Raw genomic sequence first — 23,266 nt, forward strand, 5'->3', positions numbered from 1 at the left:
ATAAGCAATTGTCAAACTCTCCATTTATGATGATAAAGTGTATGTTGAAGCATGTAGAGGGAAACACACTGATACCGCGATCGACTTTGGAATGTTCCAGAAATAAGATGGATTGACAGATGGACAGAGGGAGGCTAATGGGCTAGGTCCTCAATGGCAGCGTCAAGGGGCTGGGTATGTGGGTGTCTGTGTCCACGTCTTTCAACTTCGTCACTGTATGTTTGAAGATTTTTCATAATCAAATGTTGGGAGAAAAAGCTTCTTAGGTTTGGGGCGGGGCCAGCAGAGCGTTGGGAGAACCCCCCACCCCCACGCCCCTGCCGCTGTCCCTGGAGACATAATCGTACGTGTGTCTAGAGATGGGGATTAGAAGCCCAGGGATTTAATGGGGCCCATGATGTCATCAAAGAAGTCCCCATGGAACCTGGGCTCCGGGGCATGTGGTTTTATAAGGTGTGCTCTGGGGTTGCTTGGCATCTGAAAGGATTAGCGTGGCTCCCTGAAATTTGGCCCCGGGGAGAAACCTCCTTGTAAACGAGAGAGAGAGAGAGAGAGAGAGAGAGAGAGAGAGAGAGAGAGAGAGAGAGAGAGACAGAAAGAGAGACAGAGAGAGAGACAGAGAGAGAGACAGAGAGAGAAGTCCCTCAGCGTCAGAACGGCCCAGGACACAGAAGCCGGAAGCCCGGCACAGGCACCCCTGCCAGGGGGGTGGCGGTCTGGGTCGCCTGCCTGCTAATTACCTGCTGGGTCTTGCCGTGCTGCGGACTCCTAGTTCCAGATTAAATTTTGGACTTTTTATAGAATTTTCAGCCTCCCTGGCTTTGTGGAACGGGAGTGTGGGACCAGCAGCTGGCCTGTCCCGGGTCCCAGCCGATGGGCATCCCGGCCCAGAGGCAGCGAAGTCCCAGCATCCGCCTCTGTGCAGGAGAACCTCCTCTCCTGGTGGATTTAGGGCATGTGCGAGGAGAAGTAGGGGGTAGGGAGAGGGGAGAAGAATGAAAGCATTATTCTATGAAGCTGATTTGCTTTATAGATTCTACTAATTCTATTAAAATGAATGCCGGAGGGATCTAAAACGTGGACGCGTAGCTCGGAATAGAAATGAAAGGATGTGAAGCGAAAACAGGAAACCACCGTGAAGTGAGCGGAGTCTCAATACCACAAGGAAGATGTGCCATTTTTTCTGAAAATCGTCCTGGAGTACACTGGATGGATGGGGCAAGTCTGGAAATAAGGCCTTGGTTTAGGAGAGAAACCTAAAATATTTCGTCACGAAAAGGAGACCGAGTGAAGCTGAGTCAAGGGGGGGGAAGCAAAGCCAGAGATTACGTTAATTGTATTATAGAGACAAATAAATAAAATGTCGTCGTTGCGGAAGGAAATAAAACTAATTAAATGCTTAATGGGCTTTAAGAGGAGTTGGCCAAATAAAATGTGTTAACTATGATAAAATATGTAAATTGGCATAATTTGCCCGCCCTGTTCTGGCAGTCGGTACAGTGCCTTACTTCCTGAAGGTAAAACTAGGGATTTCTTTTCTTTTTTTTTTTTTTAAGTATTTTTTATTGATTATACTATTACAGTTTTCCCAATTTTTCCTCCCTTATCACCCCTCCGCCCTGTGCCCCCAACCCTCCAGCATTCCCTCCACCTTAGTTCATGTCCAGGGGTTGTGCATGTAAGTTCTTTGAGTCCTCGGTTTCCCATACCATTTTTTATCTCTCGTCAGCTATTTTATGCCTACTAATTATGCTGCTTCTAAACTAGGGATTGCTGATTCCTGAGATACCAGGGTGATGGGACAAGACCCAAAGCAGATAACCACTTCAGTTAGAAAAGCTACATCCAAGCGAATGCTTGTAAATGAATGAGTTGATAACTGACTGAGGATTTCTTAAAGAATTTAAAAACACACGCACAGGGAAAGCCACAGAACGACCTTCGAAGATGAAAACACTGATGAATGCAGGCATTCACTGCCAATAACTTCAGCCCTCTGTGCCTCAGCCCTTTCTACTGAAAAATCAAAGTTACTCGCGCTTCCAACAGTCAAACAGTCGGAATAATACCAGGCCCAAAGTAGCTACTCGGCACCTATTAGGGCTAACAATACTATTATTATCATCATGCCGATTATTAATACCAAAAGGGAGGAAAATAACATGTCTTTTTAATGTCAAGCATTGCAGTCAGACTAGGAAAGCACTCTTTTTAAAGTGGGCATGCCAAGCTAGTTAAAGGGATCATGGAGAAGATTGGAGATCCATACTTTCTTTCACCGTTTGTCTTTTGGGGGGAAAAGATTAGCCAGTGTGAAAAGTTTAGGATGGGAGAGGCAGAAGCTAAGCTGTGCAAGAAAGGCCATGAGCCCTGGTTGACGAAGGCGGGACGTCCGCAGCCAAGCGTGGTCACCGGTCTGTCTGGTCACTTCTCCCAGCAGCCCGTGGGACGTGCTCTCCTTTGCCAGATTCATGCCTACCACCCCTGATGCAAAAGAGGACTCTCTTGCTTGGAATTAATTCGTTAAAGACCCTCCCTTAAAGATAAAAGAAAGCAAAACTCTGCATTCAATAAAACTTTGCATTTCGGTTAGCTTACATGGGCCTCTGGGAGCCTAGAGAGACGCTTATAAAGGGATATTCTGTCGCCAGAACACAGCCCGGCGGGGCCTGGGGCAGCTGCCTATGATGCGCTTTTGCCTATTAATTATAAGGGACAGCATGTCCGCCCTCATTCCCCAAAGAGACGTGTGTGCCTGGGTGCTGGATTTTCCATTTCCCGCCCTCGCCTCCCACCCCCAAACTTTTGTTAGTCTGGGCATCACGCAGAATGCTGACTCTCCTAATTAAGTGAGCAAGACTCGGAATGGGTGGGGCTCTCCGGGACCGGGAAGGCAGGAGGTGGGTGGTTTTCTTCTTTTACTACTCTTCCCATAACAACCAACTTTCCCCATGGTGCATGACCCATGTTCTCGCTTTATAGGGCCCTTTTGATGCGGTGACTCTGCAGGCACAGCCTGTGTGGCAAAACACAGACTTCAGACTCCTGAGAGCCAGGTCCCAGTCCCAACACCTTTGTGTCCCAATTAGCCAACAGCTGGCACGCCACCGAGCGCCTCTGGGTGTCACTTGGCACACTCGTCTGTAAAGTATGGGCGCAGTCACGGCCCGGAAAGCGTGCCCACGTGGCTGTTGTGTTGCTGTGCGGACTTAAACTTGTCAGTCACTGAAAGGGCGGGTCATTACCCACGCAGACGTGAAGGGTCTCTGGGTGACAGACACTCCGTGCTGGCCCTCCATATGGACGGACGCTTGATGATGGTCCGTGCCCTGACCGCTGGCCCAGGGCCCAGGAGGCCGGGTGGCCGTGCCCACTTACTACAACCCACTGCGGCCCCCTTCCCTCCACTCTGCCCAGGCGGGTTCTGAACTGGATTCTTGAGAAGCTGTGCAATGCTGGGCAATTGTCTGCAAATTGATCAACTAGCCGGGACGGTCTCCCTGCTGGTGTGAGAGCTGACCTTTGAGAGGATCCCATTGCTGCAATGCCACTTTAATCAGTCATCTGAAAGGGTCCCCCTCTGAGAGTGGATGGGTTTTATTTGGCCGGGGAATACACCCTGAGCCCCCGAACTTCAGAGCGTTGTCAGAGAGCATCCAGAAATGCATTCCGCTGCAAAAGCAGGAGACGGGGGGCCTAAACAAAGCGGGGCTCGTCTTTCTTGCATAGGAGGCCTGGAGGTGGGCCCTCCTGGGGTCACTGCCGTGTCTGCGGGTGTCTCTTCTGTCCACTCCGCCACACTCGGCAGGGAGGTCTCTGCTCTCACAGCTGTTGACTGTGGCAGCGTGGTGCCTAGTGTACGTTCAGTCCTCATGTCCAAGTTCCAGGCAGGGAGACAGGGCTGAGGGGCAAAAGGTAGAAGAGTGGAGGTCGTTCCCTTTTCATTCGGGAAGGGCCACCTTCCCCAGGGTGTTATGCTGACATCCCATGGGGAGACATATGACTCTGGCTATGCTAGCTGCAAGGGAGTCGGAGAAATCCAGATCTTTAGATTCTGTGAGCAGAGGGGACAGGGGTGGAAGGAGAGGTGAGATCGGCCAGCCACACATCACAATGACTGCAGTCTGCTTCCACGGTCTTACGGGTCGGCCAGGAAGGAGAGAGGGAAGACAGAGCCCTGTGTTATTAGAAGTGAGAAACGGCCTGTTAGAGCTGCTCAGGTTAAGCCACCAGTCACGGTGGGACCGGCTCTGACCTAGCTGCTGCGGGGAATGGAAAGGCCACTCAGACAGGCCAGCGGGTCTTGGGATGTGCTCTCCAGCAAGGGAGATGCCCGCGCCAATAACCGCGTACGGGCAGAATGTGGCAGATGGTCTGGGGGGGTGACAGTGATGCCAGAGGGCTGGGCAGTGGGGGCCACTTTCACTTTCCAAAGGGATCCGGTGAGGGTGGTGGCGATGAAGGTGAGGAGGAGGAGAATGGTAGGAGGACTAGAATAAGGGTGAGAACAGAGAGGGTAAGTGACTTATTCCAGGTTAGAGATGGCAGAACCAGAGCTGGCTCCGCCCTCACGTCTCCTCTGTTTTCTTTAAAACGTGTTACCGTATACATATAAAATACTACATATGACATACATGTTATCAGCAGTTATGAAAAGCATACCTAATAGAACTTGGGACACCATCACCCGGTCCAGAAACTAGACACGTATCGATAGTACCTACTTAATGCATCTTCTCCCTTACCACTGGGAAAAAATAAACTGACGCTTATTGAAGATTTTAAGAATTTGAGCAAAAATCTATTTGAATGGCCAGACAGGAAGTGGCTAGGAGAGCTCCCCGGTGGAGCTGGTCTTGTATAGGGGAGACATAGAAGCAACGCACAGAAGCCACCTGATTGGCCGCGGCTTACGCAGTTGCCTTATTCGGGAACGCCGAGTTGGCTGTTTGTGATCGGTCATCCTTAGATTTTGATTTCCTAACCTTAAGGCATTTATAGGCTTAGGTTTGAGTTGCTTGTGTAGGCTGCTAAGCATGGGCGTTTCAGTCGCTTAGTTAATTTTACACCACCCTGCCGCCCCCTCTCCAGCCTCACTGTGCATGTGGTGTGTATAACCCAGGTGTAGCTATGTGTAGATAAAATACATTGCTCGCTTTTGTTTTCGAGCTCAAGAAAAATGATACACTGCGTTGTGTTCTGGGACTTGCCTTTCCCACCCCCCCACCCCCCCACCCCCCCCCCCCGCCCCCTTAACCTCATGTTTGTACAGCTCGGCCACATTGTAGCTACACTCGCAGCTTAGCTGTGGTTCAATTGTTTTCACTGCTGCATAGTATTCATTGGCCAACACATCCCAACATGTTTATCCAGTCCCTTCTCCTGACAGTGCTTGCTTGTGATTTTTACTGATGCCATGGCTGCTAAGAACAGCCTGGCATGTGACCGTCTGGTGCACATGTGCTGGAACTCCCCGTGGGAGGTGGGACGGCTGGGTGTCCATGTCCTGGGCTTTGTCAGTTACACGTGTGGGAAGCAGCACTTCTCAGTTTGCGAATTATTTTCTAACTTGCACAGTTGTCTGATTCAACTGGGAGTGAACGTTTAACATCATCATATGCATCAGTGTCTTCTGGTTTCCAATAACCATTTTGTTAAGACGCAATTCACGTAGCAGATGATGTATCTATTTCAAGGGTACGATTCAGTGTTTTGTAACACGTTCATAGGGCTGTATGACCATCCCTGTAATCAATTTTAGAGCATCTTCATCACCCCAGGCATAAACCCCACACCCATTCACGGTCACCCCCATTCTGCCCATTCCCCAGCCCAAGGCCACGACTAGTGTACCTGCTCTCTCTACAGACTGGTCTCTTCAGGACAATTCCCACAGTAGAGTCACACGCAGCCCATGGTGTTTGTGTGACTGGCTTCTTTCACTTAGCATGTTCTCGACGTTCCTCCCTTTCTGTGACACGTACCAGGAATTCACTCTTTGTGTTCGCAAACACTGCTGCGCTGTGTGGGTGTACCAATATATGGATACTGGGCGTGTCTGTCAATCACGGACATTCACGTTGTGTCCGCGTTTTTGGGCACTGTGAAGAACGCTACCGTGAGCATCCAGGCGCAAGTTTTTGTGTGGCTGTGTGTGTCTTTACCCCTCTGGCATTCACTCTGGGATTGGAATTGCCGGCTCCAAAGGGAACTCTGTGTTCGAGCTAATGACACACTACCAGCTGGGTTTCCAGAGCGGCTCCATCATTTTATAATTGCACCGGCGGTGGGCAAGGGTTCCAGCCTCTCCACATCCTCGTCGCTCATCATTATCTGCCTTTTTTATTGTGCCCACTTCAGCGATCACTGTGTGTGTGGGAGGGGCAAGCCAGGCTGGGGGTACCTGGGGCCCCTCCAAACTCTTGGTTCTCCAGATGCCGAGAGCCAGGTGGCAATGGTTTCTTTGAGTTGGGAGCAGGAGAGTCTGTCAAACAAGTTGAGTTTTAGTGTTTTGTTTTGTTTTCAATATTCCATTCCAAAGCCTTTCATCCTTGGCTGGGAAGAGCCACACGCACAACTACGCTATTTGCAGGTTCGGTACACAGAACCACACCAGCCGCAGAAGTGTGGGTTGCAAAGAGCCAGGAGCGTAGAAGAATTCGGCAGGAATTACCTGGGAGTGTAGGGGGAATCAAATGAAATGGAAGGCAGTTTGGCTTTTCCAAGGGAGGCAGATGTGGAGGAATTGGGGAGAAGCTGGCAGAGATGCAGCCAAAGCTGCCGACCTGAGCCTGGACTCAGGGAAGGAAGAGGTTGGGAGCAGCTGTGTAGTGTTCGGACCGTCTCCGCGAATCTGACCGAGGGTTTGCCCGAGGTCGTGTCTGTAGGTGTCCCTGGGGAGAAGTGGAACGGAAATCTTTGAAGGGAGCTGATCTCCTGGGAACTCTGCAGCCGTGCGTGAAACAGGTTCTGGGATGCCAAGGCCGGTTCCCCCAAAAAGGAGAGGTTGAGGGGGTATGCCTTAGGACACTCAGAGCAGGGCATGGTCCCCGGAAATGGGAAATGGTCCAAAGATGGGTGAACACACCCCAGGGAGCCTTGCTCAGGGCTGCACCCAGGTCCTCCGGGGGGGTGGGGTGAGGTGACGGTGGGGGGGGGGGCAGCTCACAGGGTGGCCCAGGCACTGAGGACAGCCCGGGGATGTACCTTTATTGTGTCTTAGCATGTTTTCAGAAGCTTGGAATCCTTATCAGCGTTTCACCCTTAGGGGACTTCTCTTGAAAAACCAGAAAAACCAGTAAAACCGGCACCTTCCCTACTGGCAGGACAAGGGGGAAAGTGGCCACGGTTCCCTGGTATCCTGCTGGGTTTGTGACAGACAGACAGCCCCTTTGCCGCCCCCCGCCCCCACCCGCCCGGCAACATCTGGGAGAAACAGGGTGAAAGTGGAGGTGGGGTGGCGTGACATCGCCGCGCCGCTCATTGTCTGAGAGGGGACACGCAGCTGCCCAGCCCCTCGTGGAGCTAGCGAGCCCCGGGAGAATGGGCACGTCACCACTGCATTGCAGGTCACCTCAAGACTTGCTGACCCAGTTCCTCTCTCGAGGGGACACGCTGTTGCGGAACTGGGAGTGAGAGGTTAGAAAGCCCGGCTCTCAGCTCCGGTCAGCGGTGGGCGTCAGTCTGGATCTCTCAGGACGAAAGCGCGTCTCTCTCACTCAGGGCGAACTTGCCTGTCCTGACTTGCGAATGTGCACGATGCCATCAGGTGTGAATTCGTTTCTACAGAATCGGAAGTCGAGAGCTTTGAAAAATGTTTCGGCCCAGGATTGCAGCCTCGTTTTAGGAGTGGATAAAAATGAAAGGGGTAAGAAGTAAGTTCGTCTCAGGGCCCTGGAAACGCAAAGCGGGTGGTCAGGGAGGACAGAGCCTGTGTGCCCGGTGTGGGTGGTGGTGGTGGGAAGGGCTGCCCACCCGGACCCTGCGTGTCCCCCAGGGTCTGCAGCAGAGGACAGCTCCTGCCCCCGCACACCCCCCAGGGGACAGGCCTGGCCAACAAGGTGACCTTGTTCTCTCTGACCTTTTTGACTCTGTCTAGGTGGAATAATTTTCCCCACAGGGACCACCGATAAAGAAGTGCACTTTCTAAAAATCGAAATCAAAGGGCAGAGGAGACTTGTTCGCTGATGTCGCACCGGGCTTTGCTGTAATTCATTTTTTTTAAAGATTTTATTTATTTTTTTCTAGTCAGAGAGGACGGGGAGGAGAAAGAGAGGGAGAGAAACATCAGTGTGTGGTTGCCTCTCTCATGCCCCCTACTGGGGACCTAGCCTGCAACCCAGGCATGTGCCCTGACTGGGAATCGAACCGGCGGCCCCTTGGTTCACAGGCCTGTGCTCAATCCAGTGAGCCACACCAGCCAGGGCACAATTCTTTGTTTCACCCAAAAGCAAGGTGCATATCATTTCTTTAAGAAATAATATTTTTTTAAAAAACCTACCTGAAAAAAACCAAAGTGCTACCCAGGGCCAGACCCCATGCCGTCATTTCCCCAGGTATCTTGCATCATTTATCCTCCCAGCAACCATTGGGCGGGGGGGGGGGGGGGGGGGGTGCTTTTATCCCCGTTGAATGGGAAGGAAAATAGAGGCCTAGAGATTTTAAGGAAGTTGCCCAGAGCCTTTTCAGTGAAACAGGGGGGCTGGGATTTTGATCTGGTAGTGTGGCTCCGAGGCCCAAGTTCGTACTTGGAGTGTCCCCCCAGGTCCATGCCAGGTGATGACTGGGGTCCCTTTGTCACCACCTCCCCCACCTCCTGTGCCCTTCCTTCTCCCTAACGGGCCTCGTCTTCCCTTGGGAGCCTGGCAAAGAAGGTATTCTGTCCAGACTGGGACCTCAGTCCCTTAGAGCGTGGGTCTCTGTCCTGTTCGGAGGCACATTGTCCCTTCTTATTTGCCGTCGGCACACCAGCTGGGCAGAAGTGCTTCCTTTGGGGCTCCCTGGCCCTGCTCAGTGCATCTCACTCCCCACCACCCCTGGAGGCAGGTCCCGGGCCCCCGTGAGCCTGGCTGGATCCCCCCGGCACCTACTGTCGTGCCTGGCTCAGATCTCCACTGAGAGAACAAGGTACTGAACACACAGCCGCTCAGCAGTCACCGTGTGAGCTCCGCTAGCAACAAACGCACCAGCCAGTGCCTGCAGGAGAACCGCCCCATGAGTGGGCATTCCTGTGGCCCCTCGTTGACGAGACGCTGGCACACACGTTGTGTCAGGGAATCCTGGGCGGAGGGGAGAGGGCGGAGAATGAGATGATGTTTTCTCCTGCTTCTCTTTCAAACCCTTCCTCCTTGCCGACCAATGTGCACCTCTGAAGTTTTGCTTTGAATGGGAAGTTTCTGTCGAAATGTTTGATTGCCAAACATTCCATACGCCCTGATGTTAGCACGGAAGGGTTAGAGAAAAACAGATGTAGGTTCTCCCTCGAGACAGCAGACAGGCCGGGGAGGGGGCCCCCTGGCTCCTTCACACAGCCAGCAGCAGCCTGCGAGGAAAGTCTCAAATGCCACTGGCGAAGGGCGAACACGAAAACCCTTGCACGAAGCCCTGTTTTTCGTTTACAGACCAACATGTGCTTTGCAGCCGGGAAAGGGTGTCCCTCGGGTTGCGTCTGGGTGAAATCATAGCAGCTGCCTCATCCCCGGCTTCTTCATTTTTCATGACTAGCTTGGGGTTGAGTCACAGGGGCCAAATGACAGCGTGCGTTTCCCTTTCCGTCCGCGTGTCATCGGTGTTATTCAGTGTGGGCACTAACGCGGGAGGACTGATGTTCCCAAAGTGCGTGCTGCCCGTCCCAGTCAGGCGAGCCCCCCGGGAGGTCAGCTGAGGCGGCTGGTCGGGGGGCGCAGCCCGGTCCAAGGCTGTCTGTCACTGGGGGTGGGCGTCGGGGTGAAAGGAAGCCGGGATGGGGGCATCAGGTGAACTCAGGCCATTTCCAAGGGGACGGTCATACCCTCCCTGGTGTCCTTTTCCCCTTGAAGAGAACCCACAAAGTAGAGAGGGGCACAGGAGAGGGGCAAGCTGCTTGGAGCGAGGAGCAGTTGGTAATTACAGCCGGGCACCGTGGCTTGCTCTGGTTCCTGTCTTCTCCTGTGGGCTCTGGCATCCCAAAGCCACCGTCCCTGGAGCTGAGAACCCCACGCCCTGGCTGACACGGGGGAGGGGAGTCAGTTTGGGGGAAAGGCAGCGAGAGAGAGAATGCAGAGGAGACAGACTTTGTATTTCTTGTGGTAAAATGTACTGAACTGCACTGACCGTCCTAACCATGTGTTCAGTGTACAATTCGGTGACAGCAAATACCTGCACGCTGCAGTAACACAGCCACCGTCCGCCTCCACCACAGCTGCATCTTCCCACTCGGGAACTCTGCATCCATTCAACGCGACGCCCCGCCTCCCTCTGCCCGACGCCCCGCCCCCACCCCCCACCGAGGTCTCGACCACGTAAGGGCAGACACACAGGATTTGTCCTGTGCCGATTGGCTCTTTCACGCAGCACTGGGTCCTCAAAGTTCATCCACCTGCAGCACCTGCCAGAATTTCCTTCCCTTTGAAGGCTCAGAGGTAGTTTATTGTACGGATGGACCTTGTTTTGCGCATCCATTCATCCGTCGGTGGACGCTTGGGTTGCTTCTGCCGTTTGTCCGTTGTGAATAACGGTGCCGTGAACACTGGCTGTGCAAAGGTCTGTGTGAGACCCTGCTCTGACTTCTTTGGGGTAGAAAAGCTATTTGTTTTTGAAAGTGAAAATTTTGAAGATTAATTCCTAAAGTACATTTTAATTTCCCTTAGGAGAGCAGCTTTGAAGTCAGAGCCTTTTAGATATTAAAGTTTGCACTTTAAACGTTTCGTTCTCCGGGACAATAATCCCTTTCATGTTTTTCAAACCTTGCAGCCTGCTGACCTTCCTCAGTCAGGCAGCCCCGAACGGCAGCCCAGCTCTGGCCCGTCTTCATTTCTTTCTTTTCTTTTCTTCCTTTCTTTTTAAAAGATTTTATTTATTTATAGAGAAAGGGGAAGGGAGAGGGAGAGAAAGAGAAACATCAATGTGCAGTTGCCTCGAGTGCACCTCCTACTGGGGGCCTGGCCCTCAACCCAGGCATGTGCCCTGACTGGGAATCGAACCAGTTACCCTTTGGTTTGCAGGCCAGCACTCCACCCACTGAGCCACACCAGCCAGGGCCCTGGCCCCTCTTTCTGGGGAGCCAGGGAAGGGGCCAGCAGGAACAAAGTGACCCCCACTCCCACCTTGTTCCTTGGGTGCTCAGTTCTTGGATCCATGTAACCGGCCTGCCCTTGTGTGCCGCACCTGGTCATTGGTGCCCAAGGTCACAGTCATGCTTCACTCCATTCACAAACCGACATGCTCACTGCTAAGAGCAGATCTTTTAGGCATGTCCTAAAGCTCTCTTCCCATTTTCCAGATGAGGCTTTCTGAGGAGAAGCCTAGCCCCCCCCATAGGCATGTTCTGGGCAGGCTGCACAGTAGAGTTAACATGTTAAAATTAGTCGCCGTTATTAAAAGCTTGGGGCCGCTCATGTAGAATTGGGGTGTGGGCTTTTCTAGAAGAGTTCCAGAGACCTGGCATGATTCCCCATCACGGGGTGCCTGCCGGGGCCCTGTTGGCATCAGGGGGTATCTTTTGCAATTGGAGATCAAACATAGCACAGAGTAGTTAGTGGGCAGCAGGGGTGCATGGTGTGAAGCCGTCCTCATTGTCCAATCAGCTGCTTGTTGGGTAGGGTGTAGTCCAGTGGCGGGGCGAGCCTGGGGGCGGGGCCAGGCCTCAAGTGGCCTTTGACCTCAGAGGTCATCTGCCCTTGAAATGAACCCCTTGGGCTTTGTGTCTTTTACAAAGGCCTCATGGGTCCTGCTTACGTGCCAGGAAGGAATGGCACCGTGACTCCCAGGACCACCGTGCTGCCCCAGTATCTTCGACGTGGAGTTAGAAGAGATGCTCTCAGAGAGGTGGAGGAGGTTTTGTCTTTGATTCTAGGCCACGAGTCTTTCAGCTTTATTTGGGAAATGGTAGTGGTGAGGATTCTGGTTGCTCTCTTGTATTATAATTAAAACATTCTTTTTCTTAGAAATGTTTGAGCCCTGGCCAGTGTGGCTCACATGGTTGGAGCATTGTTCTGTAAACCAAAAGGTCATGGGTTTGATTCCTGGTTCGGGCACGTGTCTGGGTTGTGGGTTCAGTCCCTGGTCTGGGTGCACACGAGAGGTGACTGATCAATGTTTCTCATATTGATGTTTCTCTCTCTCCCTCCCTTTCTTGCCCTCTCTCTAAAATCAATAAGCATGTCTCCGGGTAAGGATAAAAAAATAAAATAGAATAAATTAATTCCTCAAAATCCATGATGAACAAAATACCAGAAATTTTAATAAAGTCAGGTTCCACTCTGGCTTCGAATGGCAGCGTCCTTCGGTGCCCCCGGTCTGGAGCAGGTCCCCACCGTCCTCTACACTTTTGTGACCTCGTATCCTATACTATCAGCCAGTTGTGTTGGGACATGTCCCTCCCTGTGGGTGTGTCTGCTGTCTGCTGGGGTGCCGTCCAGGTTCTGCGCTGGTGCCGGGGCTCTCGCGGGAGAGACACAGAGCTATGACCGCATCTGACTGTGTGGCCCACACTTCGTGCCCCTGTGGCCGATGACGTTCTTACCGATCACTTCACTAAGGGTTTTTTCCAGCCTGGATTCACACCATACAGTTGCTTTTTGCCCCTTTATAATTAGTAAATATTTTGCAGAGAGGTACTTCGAAACTCTGTCAAAATAGCGTATCCCTATGAAACTTGGCATTTGTTATTGATTCTGTGGACTGGTGGCTTCCTACTTCATTCATGGATTGTAAGCTCCTCGAGAGATTATTTACTTCGATGCCCAACTTGTCCCCAGTTTGGCCCGGGGGTGCCCTTCAATCTGCCTCCTGTGTCCTGTATTTCGAGAATTCTTGGGCTGTTTCTCGCTCTCCGCCCCGATGTGGAATCCAGGTCTCTCTTGCACGCCCCTGCCCTAACCCGGAGGTCAGCCATTCCTCCCAGGAGCCCTGGTGACTTTCAGTGCGCAGACGGCACTGAGGAGCCACGCCCTGGGTGCTGGGTGGGCTAGCTGCTGTGGGGGTGTCCCTGCCCACAGGCCTGTCCAGTGGGGGACGGCGGGGATATCTGTCTGTGTACACACACACACACACACACACACACACAGGTTTATTTCTCTACCTAGATTGGAAACTAGATTCACCAGGAAATCTCATTCCAGCCCCACTGCACACAGTGCTTTCTAGCGTCCCTTTCTTGTCCGGCAGTGACAAATCCGACTCGAGTTGCCCTAACGTATTCGATGACATCACCGTATTTGATCATTCCCCCCGTGGGTGGCCAGTCTGCCCTGCGCCCTGTCCGTGCCTCCCCGTGTGGACACCCTCCTGGCCCTGCCTGGGTGCTGACAGCCAGAAGGGGCCTCCCGCACGCAGGACCCCGTGCCAGCGGAGACACTGTCTCCTGCTCTGGGTCACCCTGGGCCTCCGCTTTACTCCCCCTCCCACACTCCCCAGGCCAGGGTCTGACCCATGTGGTGGCTTTCGTACTGATTTCTCTTTTCCACAAGGAGTCTTCGCTGTTCAATCACAATGAAACAGAAATGAATACGAAGGGGATTGGGCTTAGAAATCTGGTAAAGCGACTGACTCCAGGCAGCCATAAAGGAACCTTTAACCAGTAGACGGTTTAGAACGAGGGTCTTCCAAGGACCGATTGTAGACTTTTTAGGGGACTCTTTGCGGATGCAACGGCGGAGGCCAGGTAGGTAAATTAAATGTCCCCACGCAAAGCCAGACCATTTGGCTTCCGGGAAGAGAAAAATGAAGTTTACTAAGTAAAAAAATTAAAGATTTTTTTTTTCCAGGAATCTGTAGGAATTGGAGCAGCTTAATTGCATGCTTTGGGTGAATACGTGTTGAGGGAGGAAAATTCAGGAGACTAGGAAATTGTGCAATAATCTTAACTCGGGTCAGAATTATAATTATTGCAAAAACAGAATGTTGTTATGTGTATATGTGACCAAAATGGGAAGCAGGGTTTAAAATTTTTTTTTTCATGCTTTAAAAAAATAACAACAAACTGTCCATTCTCTCTCTCTGGACTTTCTTAATTATAAATACCAAGTAACCCAGGGCTGGCTAAATATAGGCTCAGTGGCCATCCACCACATATTTATAACTTTCTTCAGGCGGAAGTCACAGAGCAAGACAGAATTAATTTGGTGTGTAGGTTTTTTATAGGCGCTAATTAGTTGTGTTTTTCTTAAGCAGACCAACTGGGATCAATAACGTTATATAACTGAACTCTGACGCCGGTGACGTTTGCCTGTGGACTCGTCCCCAAAAGCCGTGGCCCTCAGGCCGAAGGCTGTGGAGGCTGCAGGCAGACAGCGCTCAGAACATCTGTTCCCGCCGCAGGCAGGCTCGGGGCTGATAAAGCGGACGGTTATTTTGCAGTCAGAAGCCTCATCTGCAGCCCATTCATTTCTGAGACCTTGAGTTGTGACCCGTGGGGCTGCCCATCCGCTGTTCCCCTGAGGCAGGTTTTGCTGTGCTGGCCCAGGAGGTAGCGGTGGCATTTTTGTGGACTGTCCAAAGTGTGTGCTGAGCCCCACGCCCCACCCCCCACCCACCCAGCTTGCTGACACTGGGGCTTTCAGCCTCGCACCTGCCTCTGAGGTCGAGATCCTTGGAGGGTTGAGTGGGCCGGGGGCGGGGCGGGGGTGACCTTTGGAACGATCGCGTGTCATTTGAGGTGGGTTTGCCCTGCTATCAGTGACTTTGCTACAGATCAAACGTGATAAATTAGTTGGGGCTTTCCTCTGTTCTCTGGGATCTGCAGAAAAAAATACTACGTCATCTTTATTTTTTCCCCTCAGGAAGGTGGGTGTGATCCCTCCAACCTCACACCTGACCGGTATAAGCAGAGGGGTGATTTGAAGCTGACTGTACTCGTATTTACTGGAGAAAGCAACCCAACACAACCAGGCAGATTCTTCCCGTAAACACCCCAGCCCAGGCTTCTCCTCACCACCCTTAGCTTTAGCCCCTTCCGGGTTGGGCATTACAGTTTTTTTATACTCACCCCCACCTGCGACCCCAGAGAGGCTTCCTCACCACGGCCTATTGGCTGTGGTGAATGAAGAAGGGTTCTGGGCCCTTTGGATGGAGTGTACAACCCGTGAGCCATCATAGCCACGTGTGGGCAGAGCTGAGCTTGGGAAGTCCAGGAGGGCTTCCTGGAGGCAGTGACGGGCAAGGTGATGGTTTAAAAGGAAGCAAGAGTTTGTCTTGTTGGTGGGAGGTGGCTGACATGAGCAGGCTCAAGGGTGTGGATCCCTCACACATGGCAGCGTCCCTGGAGGACAGAGGCGATTCAGACGGGGCCGGGCCTGGCTGTGAGACCTTCTCGTGTGCTGTTGAGGTACACAGCTGGGCTGGGTAGGGCAGTGGGATGCTGCAGAAGAGACCAGGAGACCAGCAAGGGTCCCGCGGTGACCTAAACAGGGCAATGGGGCTTCCTGCACTGGGTGGGGGCCAACTTTGAAGACCATGCAAGAGGTCACTTCCAGAGGGTTTGGTGGCGCTGGACGCAAAGATGGTGGTGCCGTTCACCAAGATGAGAGACTCCTCGGGAGGAAGGACAGACTAGGGAGGACCGGAGAGTGGTGGGGTCACGTGTGGACATGCACATGGGGCGCTGTTGTTCCCCCAGGTCATCTCCAGGAATAAGGAGGCAAAGTCAGGGTGTGGCCTGGCCCCGAAGGCCTCAGCATTGTGTATGGGACCAATTCCCAGAGGACCCTGAAAGGCCAGTGGGGACTGGCTGGGCAGGAGAGGGAGGGGCAGCCTCCTGCCCCCTTGGGTCTGACGTGATCTCTGGGAACAGCTCAGCGTCTCCGGGGCAGGGGTTCCAGAAGCCACACGCCCAGCAGCAGCCCAGATCTCTGGAGCCAGCAGGACAAGGAGGCGTCCATGGCCCTCAGACTGCGGGGCGAGGGCAGCCTGGCCCCCACAAGGTTCTCTGAAGCCGTCAGGTGGTTCTGACCAAGGCGGCAAGCCTCGGATCCAGAGGTTCCGACCCAGGAGGGCACGCTGGATGTGAGAGAAAGCCAGAGACTTGCCTGGGTGCATGGCAGAGCCACTCAATTGTGACTCTTGCACACACATACACACACACACAGCTGTATCCAGATGTACATACATGTACTCGCATCTGAACACGCACATATAGGCACGCACTCGCACATCCACACATATGTAAATACACACACATATCCACCCATGCCTACACTCACAGGCAGGGTGGAATAGGTAAGTGCTCAGGACGCGGTAAGTGTCACTCACGGTTTCTGCTCTGGAGCGAAGGTGAGCGCACACCTGTCGGGACCCGTGGCTGTGTAGGGCAGCACCCGCTGCTGAGCACGGGAAAGCAGATGCGTGGGAGCCCCCATGGCAGCGAGTGCCATCTGTGGTCAGAGAGGCAGGTGTGATGGTTACGAATGTGAGCACTGGCCTGGACTGCCTGGCTCAGGGGGTTGGGCAGAGTCCCGCAGAGCTAAAGGTCGCCGGTTCGATTCCTAGTCGGGGCACATGCCTGGGTGGCGGGTTCGGTCCCGGGTCGGGGTGTGTGTGGGAGGCAACCGATCTGTTTCCCTCCAACATCCACATTTCTCTCCCTCTCTTCTTGCGTCCCTTCCCCTCTCCCTAAAAATAAATAAGTAAATAAAGTAATGAAGTAATCTGAGTTCAAATCCAGACTGTACCGCTGACGATAATAGCAATCTTGAACAAGTGACTTAACCACCCCGTGCCTCAGTTTCCCCATCTTGCGAGATGAGGCTAAGCATAACATCGACCTCGTCAGGCCACGCTGAGATGAGAACTCCTAGCTTGCCACCTGGGACGGGGTGTGCAGCTCCTCTCCTTGGGAACCAGGAGCACCCGGTGGAGGTTGGGGACCTCAGTGTGGCTGGGAGACGGAGGCAGGGGGAGGGCTGTTTCCCGATTACCTGCACCCTTTTGTACTGTCCGTGCGGGGAGGGGCACAAGTAGGTTTACAGTTGTTGGCATGGAAAGCAGTACACTAATCAATAAGTGACAATACAAGAGTCAGCTCTGTTTCACTTACAACGGTAAACCTACTTTTGCCCGCCCTGTATGTGGCACTGCGTGTATATATTATCTAGATATTTACAGAGTCCCTCGTAACTCTCATCACTGTGGGGTTTTTGATCTCCTTCCTTTCAACGTGCGGGCCGAGAATATTTAGCGAGGTTTCTCATGACGTTTTAATGGCATTATCAGTTTCATCAGCTGATGTGTTTAATTACCTATCAGTGTGGAGTAAAGAGACAGGTGTCACACTTTCGGCCGAGCGTTCCCTTTCTCGGATGGTGTACCGAGAAACGGGCTCTAACTCCAGAAGTACCATGGGTGAGAAGGAGGAAAAAGCACTTGTGGAATTGGGCGTGGTGCCTTAATAAAAACCACCTCTCAGACCAGGGATCAGATTCATTGATGAATTGCAGCATGAGGTTCTGGAAGGGTGCAGAGCTGAGCAGGACTGGGGATGAGGCAGAAGAGTGTCTTATGTTGTTGGGGACAGGAGGGACGAGGAGGTGGCCAGGGCCCTCAGAACGCAGGGTCCTGTTGAAGTCACTGCTCCTGAGTGCGTAAAGGCAGGCTGCTCAGACACTGGCGTGAGAGGTGGTGGGCAGAGCATGTGGGTCATGACCACAGCGGTGAGGCCTGGCATGAACGCCGCCCAGTCTGTGGCCGACGGGGCAGCAGCCTCGTATAGCCAGGACTGGGAGTGACTTCAACGTCAATGCAGATGTCAAATCAAGACACGAATATTTATTTCCTCACTTCGAAGAGTACCTTGAAATTAAAAAGTCCCGAGTCCGCCCCCACTTTCCTATCTAGTGTTATGATTCCAGCTCTTGTCAGTTTGACCCGGAAGTGAACCAAAAACACAGCAATAATCCCACACCCAATTCTGTGCGTCTGCATGTCATTTGGTGTCAGGGGCTGCCTGCGGGCAGGATGGGGAGGTCGTTGCTGGGTCGGAATCCGGAGCTCTGAGTATAACATTGGGCACAATCTCGTCCCCAGGCCTCGGTCTTCCCATCTGTGAAATGGGGCCATGTCTGTGGCTCTCTCCCAACCTCCAATCTGTGAGTCAGGGCCAGAGGGCAGTCATGAGTGACCCCACCTAAGAGTGGGGGGCCCCCCAACCTGCCATCTTGCCCTGTTACCTCAGGAAGGCACCTGGAGATCTTGAGGCTGGTGGGCCCTCTCTGGACGTACCTGCTTTATCTTCTTGTGGAAAGATGTACACATGGCCGTTCAGAGCGTCCCCGTCCCCCCAGGTCCCTGCCTGGCCCAGTCAGCTCTACTGGCGTCTGGTCACAGTGGACAGACAGGCTGTGAGTGAGGCGGAGGCAGCAAAGCGCGTGCTGAGTTCGGTAGACTTCGGTTCTCCTTACCTCCCAGGGGCCAGTCGGGGTTGGACGGGGCAAACGTCCTTGCCCAAGGGGGGACGTCCAGTGCTGATGAAGGGGATGGGCAGGGTTCAGGCCAGCCTCATCTGACCCAAAACCCACGCTCATGGTCACTCCATAAGACCTGCTCTGTGAGGCAACTCACCCTGAACTCACCCATTGGTCAGCAGGTGGAAAAAAGTTAGGATGGTTGAAGCCGAAAAGGCCCACTTGAAACTCTATGTAACGTTTGGTCCCTCTTCATTGAAAACGCCCTGCATGCCGGGGTGGTGACCCTCTGGCTATGTATGGCCACCGGTGACAGAGCAAGAAACAGCTCAGGGGCCATCCGACGTGAGGGCAGGTCACCGCTGCCGGGAGGGGCGGCCCATCCCGGAGGCCACGCGACTTCTCTAGCTGTCCTCCAGCCCCCACGCTGCCCCGTGTCCAGAGAAAGGCGGGACGCCCCGGGGGGGTTGAGTGTTCTCATCTGACCCCCACACGGTTCCCGAGCAGATGGCTCTGCGTGTTTTCTTTGGCTTCCCTCTCGCCCTGGCGCGCGAGCGTTCATTCTTAGATATTCCAGTTTGCCCGTGGGGCGGAGCGGACAGGGTTTGTTGACAAGCGGATATTTTGGTGTAGACCTGACATGACTCGGACTGAGCTCCTTGAAGGATGCTTGACCCGAAATGAACACTTGTTCCTGCCTGAAAAACTTGGCCGCGCTGGTCCGGACTGGAAGCTTCGGTCGAGCGTGTGATTCACTGGCATTCCTAATGTTGTTTATCCAAAAAGGAGTATGGAAATCCACCTGCATGTTTATAAACACAGGGCAGAGGCCAGACCAGAGATAGGATTGGGGGAGCTTGCTGGAGGGGGTGCTTCCTCTGGCAGCAGAACGGCCCTCTCGGAGAAGGTTCCAGAAGGCAGCTGTGGGGTGGAGGGTTTTTGCAGCTGTTTGTGGGACTGTGTTCACAAATAACATCCTGCCTCTTGTTTTGCAGATCGGAAGCCTGGAAAATTACTATCACTTTTACCACAGCAAGACCTTTAAAAGGTCAACCTGGAGGAGCAGAGGCCCTCACACCTTCCTCAGAATGGACCCCCAGGTACAGTCTGCTCCCTGGGCGGGGCACGTCCCGGGAGTGTCACTGGCTTTTCCCTTTGGGTCTGTGGTTCTGAAAAAGCCTGGATGCGGATTTTCACGTGATTCCCGATAGCCGTTGGCTTTCCGTATTCTCTCTGGACAAAACGGAAGCGATGTATAACTGCGTGTCAGACCATCTGAATATTCCAATGTTTGCGTCCCTTGTCTGACTGGAGAAGTTAAATTCTTGATTTTAGGTTGAAGCAACAATCGAGGGAATATAGAATTTGTGATATTTTAAAAGTTTGAAAATCAACAACATACGCATGAGTTACAAGAGGTAAGTATGTGACTCTTCACCCATAGACGCAAGAAGATTAGGCAATTCAAGCACATGTTTTAATGACGTATTAGAGAGTGGGCAGATGGGATGTTTTTGTGGTTGTGAGGATGAGTATTTAAAAATTGAAATGAATTTAAAAATTTGGGCAGTGAACTTTCTTTTTTCCTTAAAAAGTTCATGTGGTACCCTGACCTGTGTGCCTCAGTGGGTTGGGCATCGTCTCGCAAACCAGACGGTCACAGGTTCGATTCCCAGTCAGGGCACGGGCCTGGGTTGCGGGTTCATCCCCCAGTTGGGTGCGTAGGAGAGGCAACCGATCGATGTTTCTCTCTCCCGTTGATGATTCTCTCCCCCTCTGTCTCCCTCCGGTCCCTATTTCAGCATTTCCCAGAGAACCCGTTTTACATCAAGTGTTCATGGAGAAATGGGTTCTTGGTGCCACTCCAAGGCACCCCTGACAACTATGGCTCCTTTTGTATCCACTGAGCTGGGGTGGTGGGGGGGTGGGAGGTACAGTTTGTCCCTGGACACCGTTCTGGAGTCACCCTTCTCCAGCGCGTCACTGTGCGTGGCTCTGATTTGAACCCACGAGGCAGTGGCCCCCGGGGGGCGTGGTCATGTGAGGTCTTGTACGTGTTCCTGAGTTCATTGGGTGGGTGGTAGGTGGGTGGAAGCAGGGGGCGAAGACAGATAGGAGACAGATCTCAAACACGAAGCTAATCCCATTATTCCCTCAGAGCAGGGAATGGAATTTAACGTTTATTGAGGGGTTATGTTGCGGTTGGGCACTTAAACACCCCTCGTCGGCCCTGATCACACAGGGCACTGGTTAATCCCCACGTGTGTTCATTGTGGAACTCGAGGGAAAGTTTTCCAAAGGGACTGGAATCTCTTTTCGCTCTCAGAGGTAAAGCCAGGTTGTCACTGGTCATTCCCACAGAACGGGGTCCCGGGAGGAGGGAGAGCAGACCCGATGCCTGGATCCCTGTCGCCGAGAGGAAGGGGCACGCCGTGCAGAGAGCACAGACTGGTCACCACAGCATTTGGGTTCTTAGAGGCTGCAAGGAGGGGCTGAAGTTTGCAGTGGGCCACCATCTGTCAAAGTGTGGAGAAGCTTCCAGAAGGGAGGCGACGCTGTACCCTGCCTGCTTTCACTTTACGCAAGAATGGTCTGTCTGCTGACGACAACATGCGTGTCCTTCATCTGAAGCCTTCGGAGTTATTACATTGTCACCCCACAGAGAGTTACAACGACGGGCAAGCTGTTTGCACGGGGAGTCCCCGTCCCCCAACACAGGCATGAGAAAGGGACGGTGACTTTCCTGGTCCCCTTGGCCCAGGACTTCTGAGAATTCGTCTCTTCCTCGACTGTTAGAGTCAAGGCAGAGTTGAAATGGAGGTTTAACATGCGTTTTGTAGGCATCCTCTTTGCTTTAGTGATTCAGTATTAGAACTTTGAAAGGGATTCAACTGCAACATTCTTTCCTCCCTTCCAAAAATAGTGATTGTTGCCCCGGTCGGGTGGGTCAGGGGGTTGGGCGTCGTCCTGCAAACTGGAAGGTCAGGGGTTATATTCCCCGTCAGGGCACAGGCCTGGGTTGCCAGCCAGGTCCCCAATTGGGGGTGTGTGAGAGGCAACCAATCAGTGTTCCTCTCACACATTGGTGTTTCTCTCCCTCTCCTTCTCCCTCCCTTCCCCTCTCTCTAAAAACAACAAAAAATGCACTTGTGCACCTGCTGGGGGCGTGGCCCTGTGGGGGGGGAGGGGGAGGGGGTGCGGGATATGGAGATGCCCACCAGCGGGAGCGAGACCTGGAGCACGTAAGGGAGATGAGAGGCAGGCAGGGCAGGAAGTGTTCCAGGTGGGAAGGGAGGGCCCCAGACCTGCGTCTGAGCTGCCGCGTTTATTCATTTTGAGTGTGTTGAAAGTGCCCTATTCCCATTTGAGCCTGCGGGCAAAACAGTCCCCTAATCCCTGCATCCCCGAAGGAAGGAGACGGGAGCAAGGACAGACTTCTGAGACAAAGGCTACAGCAGTTAGGTCTTCTCTAATAAGAGTCCCTTTCCGACAGGGCTGCCTAATAAGCTCTTGGCAGGGCCCCTATCAAAGCATCCTGCCAATAAAGAAGAGGGGAAGAGAGAACAGTGTGTTCATTCCAGGTCTGCCTGCGACTTCCCCGCACCTCGCCTCCCGGTTCTAATTAAACGTGTAGCCCCAGGGACAGTGCTATAGACAAGCTAACACCTCTGCGTAAATCCGCCTGGTGTCAACGCAGACCACGTCAGTTCCCTGCCAATCTGACTAATAAATAGTCCCTCCGCCTCCTTGTTCTGATTAAATATTGGGCAAAATCAGCTCTTTTGCAGAAGTACTTACTGTAACATTCTCTCTGTCTGTCTGTCTTTTTGGTGTTAAATGTATTTAGCCCTGGTTGGGTAGCTCAGTTGGTTGGAGCATTGCCTTATACACCTAAAGGTTACAGGTTCGATCCCTGGTCAGGACACCTTAAGGAGGCAACTGATCGATGTTTCTCTCTCACATCTATGGTTCTCTCTCTCACTTTCCTTCTCTCTCTCAAATCAGTAAACATTTCCTCGGGTGAGGATTTCCCCAAAATGTGTTGATTAATTGTTTTAAACAGGGTTACCTTTTCTTAGTCCAGGACGTTTTCCTACGTCAGCCAAGCCGTTTTGGGACAAGTTAGCATTGGGACTGCTGTGCCGTGAACAGGATTATGAAAAAGAAAAGATGATTTAATATCACGGAGAGCCTTCGGAACGCCAAGCCGCCAATATGTTTGGAATGACCCAAGTGGAAATGAATGTGATAGGGCTTAGGACAAAGTTCAGTCAAAGGCAGATAGTATTTCATTTTAATTAGCTCCAGTCCGCCTGGTCTGAAAGGGCCCTGATAAGTGATGGAATTTACAGCCCAGCCCCTGGCTCCCATAAACGCTGACAGAGTGTCCGTTTACGCCAACAAAACGCGGAGGAAAAGGAAGACTTCAGACATTGACGAAGCACTTTCTGTGCTGCTCTGCACCAGAGTCGCGCGCTGGTTCTCCTTACATTCTTAATTACCTTTACCTCTTTGTTTGTTTGTTTGTTTGTTTGTTTTTTACCGTTTTGCTCCAAGGGCTCTGTTCAGCGGTCCCTGCCTTCGGAGTCCAGCCTGGCTGTTCTGCATGCATCATAGCCGTCTCTGGGTTTTTCCGAGGGCTGTCATTTAAGCAAACTGAAAGCATTTGTTTT

The 23,266-nt window shown here is 52.6% G+C and overlaps 1 protein-coding gene across 4 annotated transcripts in view; it reads left to right on the top strand.

Annotated features, from left to right (window-relative positions):
- PCSK6 (proprotein convertase subtilisin/kexin type 6) overlaps nucleotides 1–23,266 on the top strand; it is a 131,631-nt gene that overhangs the window by 18,596 nt on the left and 89,769 nt on the right. For all 4 annotated transcript variants that reach the window (XM_053912684.2, XM_053912685.2, XM_053912682.2 and 1 more), the window contains exon 2: nucleotides 19,589–19,693. In XM_053912684.2, the coding sequence (XP_053768659.1) occupies nucleotides 19,589–19,693 (105 nt within the window). The remainder of the gene's footprint in view (nucleotides 1–19,588; nucleotides 19,694–23,266) is intronic.

This window comes from Desmodus rotundus, chromosome 10 (genome assembly GCF_022682495.2).
Source record: "Desmodus rotundus isolate HL8 chromosome 10, HLdesRot8A.1, whole genome shotgun sequence".
NCBI classification, from domain to species: domain Eukaryota; kingdom Metazoa; phylum Chordata; class Mammalia; order Chiroptera; family Phyllostomidae; genus Desmodus; species Desmodus rotundus.